The sequence below is a fragment of the Podarcis muralis genome, chromosome 4 (assembly GCF_964188315.1).
Source record: "Podarcis muralis chromosome 4, rPodMur119.hap1.1, whole genome shotgun sequence".
Taxonomy (NCBI): domain Eukaryota; kingdom Metazoa; phylum Chordata; class Lepidosauria; order Squamata; family Lacertidae; genus Podarcis; species Podarcis muralis.
Genome location: NC_135658.1, coordinates 46,672,802 through 46,684,801, shown reverse-complemented (window position 1 = coordinate 46,684,801; position 12,000 = coordinate 46,672,802). Strand labels below are relative to the sequence as shown.

At 39.2% G+C, this 12,000-nt stretch overlaps 1 protein-coding gene across 20 annotated transcripts in view; it reads left to right on the top strand.

Annotated features, from left to right (window-relative positions):
- Positions 1-12,000, top strand: part of ROBO2 (roundabout guidance receptor 2) — a 939,553-nt gene that overhangs the window by 860,025 nt on the left and 67,528 nt on the right. For all 20 annotated transcript variants that reach the window (XM_077927271.1, XM_028726915.2, XM_028726916.2 and 17 more), the window contains 2 exons: positions 2,694-2,865; positions 10,360-10,542. In XM_077927271.1, the coding sequence (XP_077783397.1) occupies positions 2,694-2,865; positions 10,360-10,542 (355 nt within the window). The remainder of the gene's footprint in view (positions 1-2,693; positions 2,866-10,359; positions 10,543-12,000) is intronic.

Sequence of the window (12,000 nt, the reverse complement as noted above, 5' to 3'; positions counted from 1 at the left end):
AAGAGAATTTTAGTTAGCATACATGGCAATTAATGCTAATTTGCTCCAGTTATTTGGTTAAGTAGAAACATCTGCATGATTTTTACAATGAGAGTCTATTTACCTGAAGGGCATGGTATGCATTATAACAAGTGATTGTATATGTTTCATTGATAGTTCATTTACCTGTTAAATGGATAGGCATGATTGCATCAGTGCAGAAGATAGCATTTATTTTTATTCTTTATATGAGGAACATAGAATATTTTTGTGAGATGGGTGAATGCCCTTGACATGTGACATTTATTATAGCAATATGCTTCCTATTAGTAAAAGCCAGAAGTAGAAGCCAGAAGGGGGGAAAGGCAATGTAATACCTTTTGTGTACATATTGCCAGAAGCACACACCACTTTTTTATATATATAAAGATGCAGTCTGAGAGATTTTTGCTGTCTCAGACCTCTGAGTGCATATAGCCTGTTCCAGGGCCTCCACTGTATAAGAAAAGGCCCTGTTATAGAGATTCATTTGATTGTTTTCATAAGAAACAGGATCACTCTGAACAGGAATAAGACACAACACCACTTACAACATTTGACCAGCATCACCTTTCTTTGGTAATTTCTGTGTAATTTCACAGATGAATACATGATTGCTTGAGGTCCCTAGAGTGCTACTTAATGGATTCTGCACTATTACAATAATTGAATACCAAGATATTTTTTTGACTAAAACAGAATTCCTGCAATTTTCTCAAATTCCTGCATTCTCAAAAAAAACCAAAACAACCATGAATAAATAAGTGAAACAAATAAATGCCTTGGAATAATCTGTTTGGTGCTGCAAAGTGATGCACTGGATGGTTATACAGTGGGCGCTCGGGTTGCGAACGTGATCCGTGCGGGAGGCACGTTCGCAACCCGCAGCGCCGCATCTGCGCACGCACGGGTCACAATTCGGCGCTTCTGCTCATGCGCGAAGTGTGATTTAGTTTTTCTGTGCATGTGCGAGCGCTGAAACCCGAAAGTAACCCGTTCCGGTACTTCCAGGTTCGGCGCGGTGTGCAACCCGAAAATGCGCAACCTGAAGCGTCTGTAACCCGAGGTATGACTGTAATCAACTCCATACCACAAAGTGATGGTTTAGATATACATATGTGGTATTTAAGGGACCTTTTGTGCATTTCTTTAGTTATAGCAAGAAGAAGAAACCTGGATTCCTAAACAATTTCAGTAATGGCATCAATAAGAGAAAGAGAAAGTAGACAGATAATGTATTAGCACCTACAAGAACTCCTTCCCTTTCATATATTAGGGTATTTTTGGCTTCCTGGCAACTGTATTGTAGGGCACTGTAAGTTATCATTTCTTGTCCCCAATACTATTTAATATTTATATAAAACAGTTGGGAGAAGTCAATAAAAGATGCAGGGATGACCTGTCATCAGTACACTAATGATATCCACCTCTATGTATTACTCTGTATTGGTCTTCAAACGTTTTTTATCATTTATATTTTATTGCCAAATGACTTTGTATTTTTTAATACAAAAAGTGATTCTTAAATGAAATCAATGTGTGATGGCATTCGATGGCTCATAGTTTCTCCTCCAGGGTTATTTATTTATTTATTTATTTATTTATACATACCCCATCCACTTTGGGTGGATCCCAACAGATTGTTAAAAATGTGATCGAACATTAAAAACTTCTATAAACACGGCTGCCTTCAGATGTCTTCTAAAAGTCAGATAGTTGTTTATTTCCTTGACATCTGATTGAGGGTGTTTCATAGGGTGGGCGTCACTACCGAGAAGGCCCTCTGCCTGGTTCCCTGTAACCGCACTTCTTGCAGTCAGGGAACCACCAGAAGGCCCTCGCAGCTGGACCTCAGTGTCCAGGCTGAACAATGGGGGTGGAGACACTCCTTCAGGTATTCTGGGCTGAGGCCATTTAGGGCTTTAAAGGTCAGCACCAACACTTTGAATTGTTCTTGGAAACGTACTGGGAGCCAATGTAGGTTGTTCAGGAACAGTGTTATGTGGTCTCGGCAGCCACTCCCAGTTACCAGTCTAGTTGCCGCATTCTGTAGTTTCTGGGTCACCTTCAAAGATAGCCCCACGTAGAGCACATTGCAGTAGTCCAAGCAGGAGATAACTAGAGCATGCACCACTCTGGCGAGACAGTCTGCGGGCAGGTGGGGTCTCAGCCTGCATACCAGATTTAGCTGGTAGACAGCTGCCCTGGACACAGAATTGACCTGCGCCTCCATGGACAGCTGTGAGTCCAAAATGACTCCTACCTGGTCCTTCAGGAGTACAGTTACCCCATTCAGGACCAGGGAGTCCTCCATACCCACCCACCCCCTGTCCCCCAAAGCAGTACTTTGTTAGTAGCATAGAATAACTTCAATGTTAGTCAGGGACAGCCAAAATGTTTCTCTCCAGATGTTGTTGGCTATGATTTCCATCATCCTGGGCCATTAGACATGCTGCTACCCCTAAGTAAAAACAATATTGTTAGTATGAGTCTGTCTTAGAGTTAATGATGATGATGATGATGCATGTATCAATATTTCTTTCACTAAAAGTTCAAAGAAGTTAACAGTTCAGATTTATGTATATTTATTTTTGTAATTAGGATTGCTACTACCTTGTATTCTCAAAGGGGTATTATCAGTTGTTTCTACATAATTCAACCTCCCTCTTTTTCAGATCTGGTGCTTGGGTAATGAAACAAAATTTCATATCAACAAGACTGTAGATGCAGCCATTCGATCTGTTGTGATTGGAGGTCTGTATCCAGGTATTCAATACAGAATAGAAGTTGCAGCAAGTACCAGTGCTGGTGTTGGAGTGAAAAGTGAACCTCAACCCATAATAATTGGTAAGTGATTATTTAACTTGCAGTTGCATTTTGTGTCTTTAGCATATTACAATACCTTTCTGCAGTCATAGATGAAAATATAAAATAGTTGAATTACTCTTTCACTTAAGAAAAGTTTCCAAAATGAAAGCAGATTAAAGGGCTGGTTTTCCTGAGTTTAACAAACAGAGATTATTGTGTGAAATTAATATTGCATTATGAATTTATCACTGCAACAGCTTGATAGATTTATAGAACACCTAACTAAAGCTTTCTCTTGAGCCTGTTAAGATTGCTAGATTATTGCTTTACTTAGGTTGCTGGTGCCCAAGGGCATGTTTAAAGGTTGTTTTTGTAGCATTTGTGGGTTACTGTTTATCAGCTATTCTAAGCAGATGATCTATCCTATATTATGCCAAAGCACAAAGATTCTCAAGTCCAAAATAGAGAGGGAAACTGGTAATACTATCCCTTTTCTTTGAACTGCCTTTTTCTTATTAGTAGTTTCCATGCTGAATTAATTTCATAACCTAAGGCAAACCTAGAACCTTATCCTTCTGAGAAAATTCTCAAGCATAAATTGGAAAAAGCATGCTATGTCTGTATGAAATATGCAGTAAAACTGCACTCAGTTGTGTGCTTCATTGCTGTTTCGAAATATTTATAATATAGAAAATCTGCATTTTTTTAAAAAAAAGAACAACTCCATAAATTTGGAATAATCATATGTAGAGTTCTGTTGGTACTACAGAAAGTGATTTGCATATTTAAACTTTCCCTCAGGTAAAAAAAAATACTTATATGTATTTTTAAAACTAGCATATCAGAGAGAGAAAAATATTGTCTCTACCCTTTGGTTTGATGTGCTAGTTGTCTACATCTAGGGAAGATCTTTCTTAAAAATGTTGATAGCATTGAAGCAGAACACCACACCTGCAGTTTGAATGGTGCAATCTCAAGAGGGCTTTACAAAATGATGGTTTTTGATGAATAAATTAATGCCAATTTGATGTGCTTTAATTATACCTATATTTTTCTATATAAAGTGGATTGAGACAGAATTGACATAGCTGCATATCTATCTGTCTATTCATCTATCTATCCCTTACTTGTATTCTGTTGAGTAACAAGCACTTATGCAGTATACATGGGGTGCAGGATATATGGCAGTATATATATCCTCATTCTAGCCCTTTGAGATAGTTTCTGCTGAGAGAGAGTGACCAGTCTAGTGTCATGACTGAATGAGAATTTGAACTCAATTCTGATCCAAGCTCAGTCAGAGGTGTACCTAGGAGTTAGAAAAATCAGCCCCCGCTGGGGATACAGGCTCGGGGGGGGGGGGGAGCAAAAATCACCTGGATGGAGTGTACAGTGTGTACATGCATGGTGACATGCCACCGCTGTTGCAGCAACATCAAATGTGGAGCTTCCTGTCCTTATCTCAATGTGGCACAAAGGCATTTATTTATTTATTTATTTATTTATTTAGCCTTTCTCCTCACCTCATTGTTACTCCAGACACTTCAAGTACTTGGGTCACGTAAAATGTAATTTCTAATGTGACTATTGCAGTAAAGTGGTTTGGGGGGGGGGCAATACAGCTCCTTGCCAAGAGCATGAGGGACCCTACGTACAGCTCTGATCTCAGTAGTTTATCCGCTATACCACACTGAAACCAGGTGTTATTCTGCAATGTCTATATTGCTTAGAGACAGCTCATGCTGCACGGAAACAAGGAAAGTAGCAGCACATGTCATTTGCTTTCAGTCAAGACTACAGCTTCCACATTCTCTTCAGCATTCTCAAAAGTCTTCCTGGATCTACTTTTGGTTACTGCTACTACTATGTAACATGTAACATGACACTTTATGGAGCACAGTCCCTATGATGAGGACCTACAACTTGCCTGGAAATAATGTTTCCCCATCGTTCAGCCCGGACACTAAGGTCCAGCTCTGAGGGCCTTCTGGTGGTTCCCTCCCTGCAAGAAGTGAGGTTACAGGGAACTAGGCAGAGGGCCTTCTCGGTAGTGGCGCCCAACCAGTGGAACACCCTCCCATCAGATGTCAAGGAAATAAACAACTACCTGACTTTTAGAAGACACCTGAAGGCAGACCTGTTTAGGGAATTTTTTAATGTTTGATGTTTTATCGTGTTTTTAATATTCTGTTGGCAGCTGCCCATAGTGGCTGGGACAATCCAGCCAGATGGGTGGGGTATAAATTATAAATAATAATAATAATAATTATGATGATGATGATGATGATGATGATGTCCCAAAACACCCTGAAAATACATTAGATAGATGTTGGGTGGACAAGAGACCATGCAATACAGTGTATAATACAGTAAGCCCACAACTTATGTGATTTAACTTGTGTGCATTCAGCTTTACGCACTTGACAAAAAATAAATACAGAAATTAAAAAGGGAGTATAAACGGGCTAGAGTCTGGGGGGAAAGACTTTGGCAATCCCACCCCCATTGCATCCAATGTGTTTCGATTATACACAATTTTGATTTCAGGTGTGATTCCCAGAAAGTAATCCCCACATAGGTTTGGGTTTACTGTATACTGAAAAATGCAAAACAGATTAAAGAAGTTGAGAGAGAAGTGGTCAGAAGTGACACGATAGTTTGTGATGCAGGCATCTTTTTACTCTCTCACCACATCCTTCAAAATGCAAAGTACTGAAATAAGGAGAAGCTATGGCAGAAGGCATGTTAGTAAATGCAAACCATTACTTTAATAGATCGTAGTTTTGTGAGGCTACAGTCAAGGAGGTATAAAATCAAAGTGAATCAGGAATAAAAAAGGAGAACCTAATCTGATGGCTCCTCATAAGGTTCTGCTACTTCACTTAACAGTTAACTTGTGCATAGATTCAGTCGTTGGTGTAATAATATCAGAAACAGCTGTAAACTTTCACAGTAATAGGTGCAATCAAATCTGATGTGTCTAATTAATTTTTGGTCCAGCAAATTAGTTTTGTTCTTCATTACTCTCCAATGGGAGGAAGACATTATATTTCATTATATTTTGTCTGCTGAAACAATGGAGCGTTGCAGGTCGCACACATACCTCGTCTGTATTTTAATTAGCTGAACTGACAGCATTGTTATAGAAACACCTGCAGTATATGAAGCAATACACTGATACTTGGCCTGGCTTTATAGCTATCTATCTATCTATCTATCTATCTATCTATCTATCTATCTAATCTTATCTATCGTCTGATTAAATATAATGTAAAGAAATATCGAATTAATGCCGTTTTTCTCCAAATCTTAACACTTACATTAATTCTGTTGAACATCAATGGGAAATGTACATCCATATTCATTTATGTTCAGCTGCTGAAATCACAAAGCATATGTTATTCTGACATTTAAATGAATTATTACTTTTGCTCATGTAATTGCAAGGCACTGAAGGGTAGAACAGGCTGCCAGAATACTAACTTAAAAGTGTGCTGACCTAATTTGGAAACACACTTTCTTAAGGAAGACCCTGTGGGAGGCTATGCAGTCCTCTAAAACTCCCTTGAAGTTTTTTCTTTCAGCTCTTCAGTTAAATGAAAAGGCATTTTTGAACTCTTAGGGGATGTGGTTGGTGCAGTTTTAAGGTGCACAGCACACAGGGAATAAGATGCCATTCCATCACCAGCCTAGCATGGGTGCCGGCTACAGGAATGGGGGAAAGTAATGAAAAGGAAAAGTAATGCTACTTAGAGCCACAGTCACTACTCAGCAGGCTGTCAGGAGAAACCTAATGCATTCTGTAATGTGGACACTACAAATTACAGTGACTTCTTTGTTACAGCCTTGTGCCATTCCCCTTGGATTTCAAGTATTTCCTTCTCTGTCACATAGTATAAGCAGGAAGAGGTTTTCTGTTTCCCCTGAAAGGCTTCAGAACTACTTTGCGGATTTGAACCAACAAAGTGTAATTTAGAATCCCATAGTATCCATGCAATGCTGAAGTTGCTTATTTAACACACACTGCTTATTTACCCTCCGATTCCAATTCAGATATCTGCTAGTTTCCCCTTAGCTTCTTAGGCTTACATTGCCCTGGGGTTTTTTTTCTGTGACATCAGAGCAGTTAAGCCAACTTGAAGTATGAGGCTTGCCAAGCTGCACTGAAGGACATCAGATCAAATTAGCCACAATGTGTTAAAAGGATATCCATAGCCCACAGTCTGTGAACGTACTAGTAGATGTAACTTCATGACCAAACTTTTAGTTTAGAAAAGTTGTACTTTCATCTTGTTTAGAAAATTTGGCCAAGGGGCCTTCAATTAAAATGTTGAGCTCTGGTGAAGCATCACTGATATGGTTTAAAATTGATAGGGAGGAATTAGGTCAGTGGGAATCAGAAGTGCGTGTTTCCATTGACTTAGCTGATTAAAAAAAAGTTAAAAATAAAAGGGATCAGTGAAGTATGTTCAGTATATTGTAATGGGCCAATCTAATTTCCTGAAGTCTGGCAGAAACCCCAAGTGACTCTATTTTCAATAAATTTGATTTATTTATGCTCAAATACTATGTTTCACTGTGGTAAAACTTGCATACCTACCTCTAGTGCTGAGCCATTCAAAGGACTTTTTTGAGACGATGCATGGAAAAAGTAACATCCCCACTGACAGCCCTATCATATATACTCTGTTTTGCACTAATCTTAGTAAATCACAGTCCTATTTTGGTGCTTTGGAGATCCTTTACTAAAATTTTTCATGTAGGTTACTAAATGTTTCATTCTTCAGCATTCAGCTCCCTTCCCATGCCCACAGAAGTTAAATCTTAAAGTAGGGGGTCATACATGAGTGCAGTTGAACACTAAGACACCATGTAGCATACAGCCTGCCTTTTAAATTGGTCAATGGCAGGCAATAGCTGAGTAATTGAATATATTGTAGGGACGCAGGTGGCGCTGTGGTCTAAACCACTGAGCCCCTTGGGCTTGTCGATCGGAAGGTCAACAGTTTGAGTCTGCATGATGGGGTGAGCTCCTATTTCTCTGTCCCAGCTCCTGCCAATCTAGCAGTTCGAAAGCATACCAGTGCAAGTAGATGAATAGGTACTGCTGCAGCAGAAAGGTGAACAGTGTTTCTGTGTGCTCTAGCACTCGTCACAGTGTCCTGTTGAGCCAAAAGTGGTTTAGTCATGCTGGCCATATGACCCAGAAAGTTGTCTGCGGGCAAATGCTGGCTCTCTCAGCCTGAAAGTGAGATGAGCACCACACCCCATTGTTGCCTTTGACTGGACTTAACTGTCTAGGGGTCCTTTACCTTTACTGAATATTTCATACCGAGACAAAATGGCAACCTTTGAGTAATGTGAAATAGTAGATGGGACTAAGACAAGAGATCCATCCTTTGACAACAGGGTTATTACAGGGTAAGTTCTTTAAAAGAGGCCCCGTGGATACAGAGAACACATGTTCCACGGGGCCTCTTTTAAAAGACTCACCCTGTATAAATGTTATAATTTTATTCAACAAAATGTTGGAAGGTATGCCATCATAGAGTACCATCATAGAGTGGCACTTGATTCTGGATACAGTGCAGCAGCTAGGGTCTTTTTAAATAGTGGCAGCAAGTTAAAGTTTGAGATTGGCAAGTGGAGAAACCTGATATTTCCTTATCTACTGTGGAACAAGCTCCTTCTTGTCCTTTGCAAGTATAATTATTTATATTTACTGTGTGAAATTGTAGTTTCAGTAAGAATGTGAGGTACAGTGGTGCCTTGCAAGATGAAAAGAATCCGTTCCGCGATTCTCTTCATCTAGCGGTTTTTTCGTCTTGCGAAGCAACCCTATTAGCGGCTTAGCGGATTAGCGCTATTAGCGGTTTAGCGGCTTAGCGGCTATTAAAGGCTTAGCGGCTTAGCTGCTAAAAGGCCATTAGTGGCTTAGCGGCTTAGAAAAGGGGGGGGAGCGGAAAAAAAAATCGCAAGACTTGCAAGACGTTTCGTCTTGCGAAGCAAGCCCATAGGGAAAATCGTCTTGCAAAGCAACTCAAAAACGGAAAACCCTTTCGTCTAGTGGGTTTTCCGTCTTGCGAGGCATTCGTCTTGCGGAGCACCACTGTACTTTTGCTTAGACAATATGGAATTGCATTTGTGAAGCTGACACAGGCTGAGCAGGTCTTAAGGATGCATAATCTAATAAAATAAAATGGATGCAGATGTTACTAGGCTTTGATAACCATTTACAGAATGCAATTTTCATTCTCTTATCTGGCAATGAAAGGGTAGGAGTCGGAAATAACACACCTAGCCTTTAGTCATTTGCAATCAGTTTAACAAATGACCTTATTTTTACTTACCTGCGGCTTGAATAAATATGCTGACATAGCACTGCTTCCTTCCAAAAAATGAACTACAATTTTAATCACCCTGAAAAGGAAAAACATGTTTGCTTGTTTTTCAAAGCAAGGCACAATGATATAACATTATAACTATTTGCACTGTGCAATTATGTGGTCACTGTTTTCACGCGCATTCTGTAAGATTATAGCTTTAAGTATTTGCTTCCAAAAATAACAGCAATATGACAGGAAATAAGCTAAGGAGCTCAAGTATTACATAGCTTGGCAACTATATTCCAATAAATTACAGAAATACAATCATTCTACATCAAATGACTTTAAATCGTTGTATAATTGGGGATAGCATGCTCCAAAATGCAGGATTATTTTGTAAGGGAAATAATTTATTTTTTGGATTAGACCTTTTAATTACACAATTGTTCACATTCTGTGGCAGAACTTGGAACGGAGCCTAATATTGCTGAGCCATTCAAACGGCTAGTTAACTGCAGCATTTGCCAGTTTACAGGCCACACACTATGTCATTGACTTGCTAGCAGATATTTACACTGGGTCTTTGGTTTGTGGCTTAACCTGTGGCTACTTTCTCTGCTAAAAGGAGGGAAGAAATGAGGCGGAGAAGCAGCAATTTTTCAAACAATACCAGTCAGCATATACTTTCTGCTACATATTAGTTGTGTTGCTTAGTAAAGGTTTGTAGTATTAGGGCTGTGCAGACAGTTTGTCCAAATCATGAATCTAATGGGTCCAATTTGTGCCAAATCCAGATCAGGTCAAGACAGCTACAAATCGTGACAGAGCAGCATCAGGTGGACCCAAAATCAATTTGCAGTGATTTGTTTCAATCTACAGCTAGAAAATAATCTATCTAAAGCCAGGCAGACAGGCTCCAACACCATACAAGGAGAACACCATGGTGAGGAGGGAAGATGAGCCTTGCTCATTGAGAGCTCTAGCTTCCAATCTAGGCACAGAATTTCATCCAGCATTCTCCAACAGCTTGTGGAGAGGGAGAGTAAAGTCTTAATCCAGCAGACCATTTTTGTTGTAAAGTATAGTTACTGTGTGAGAGAATTTTGGCTATTTGTTCCCTGGATTTTAAGAACCTTCATCACCTCTGTCTTTAAGCATCTGTAATGTTTGGTGTGATCAGTTTTGTTTTTGTTTTGTTTTTGAGCAGGAAGTCGTAATGAAGTTGTCATCACGGAAAACAACAATAGTATCACTGAGCAAATAACGGATGTTGTCAAGCAGCCTGCCTTTATAGCTGGAATTGGTGGTGCATGCTGGGTAATACTCATGGGTTTCAGCATCTGGCTGTACTGGCGCAGAAAGAAGAGGAAGGGCCTCAGCAATTATGCAGGTAAGAACAAGAGCTGTTTTTTAAACACATGTTCAGCCAAAAACATTGCTAGCTCATGAAATGAAGAGTGGAATGGGTGATTGTTGTATGCTTGCTCAGTAATGCTCTGCACCACATTACTGCAAAAAATAATAATATTCCCATAATGAATACATCTGATATATGTAAGACACTCAGGAATCTTAGATGCACTATTTCATTTAGGTCCTGGTGTGAAAAGAAGCTTATGTATTTCCACATTCAGTATTTCAGAGGATTGCAACATGAACATGAAAAGTAAAATGGCACCTATTTCACTTAAATTACTTAGAACAGAGTCTTCTTCGAAGAATTACTTCCTTCCATTGGTTTTAGTCACACAGTTTTGAATAATTGTAACTAGATGAGAACCATTATGTTTTAGTTCTTTGAAGCAAACATAATTAAGGCATGATCCAGTCTTATAGTATGAATTGATGAAAAGGAATATAGAAAATGTAGATCCAGTGCATCACATTGTCCCAACTTTGTGTTCACTAAGGCTTCACTGAGCTGGATGGTATTTACAACAGGGATAGCTAACGTGATGCCCTCCAGGGGTGGACTACTACTCCCATTGGCACCAGTCAGCATGGCTATAGACCCAAGATGATGGGATCTGTAGTCCAAAACATCTGGAGGGCATTACACTGGATACCTCTGATTCAGAGCATCAATCACTTCATGAGTAAGCCTTCCTTTCTCTTTTATTAAATACAACAATCCAGAGGTATATAAGGCTTTCGTGTTGCATGCATAATGCATTCCATAGCTCATAAAATAAACAGATGCATAGGCACCTCAAAATCCTTTAATTTTCACCGTGTGAAAATTATTTTGGATCAGATGAAGTTCTGTATCCATGTTATGAAACCAATTTTCCTCAGAATTTTGTCTCATGTTGAGTAGTAACTTGTTGCAGTGTGGTTCTGGGCGTAAACACATAGTTCACAGCTGTGTTGAAACCAACAGAAAAGCAACAGTTTTTTATTATAACCCTTCCTACCTATAGCCCCCTTTATATATTGTTGTGTGTGGTAAAAGTGCTAGGAGCCGTGCTTTCCATGGCAGCTGAATCAGAAACCCTTATTAATGAATCTGCATTTCCATAAAGTTCAACCATCAGTTTTGGTGCCATATCTTTTCTGATAAAGAAAATATCTCTAATGATTTATGCACTCAGGGCAATTCAAGCAGATTTACTTCTGGCTGTGTGCTACACAAATCTGACTCCAGAATCCTGTTGATTTCTTATTAATTATATACAGTGCCTGAATGACCACGGTGGTGAAGCTACATTATTCATAGGCTATGCTGTTTGCACATGTTTTTCTTCCTTTCCTTTTAATTAATGTGCATATATATGATGGTAGCTTCTACTTTCTCTGATTTTTTTTTTAAAAAACAAATCACCAAACTCTGTTCAGAAGTTAGATACAT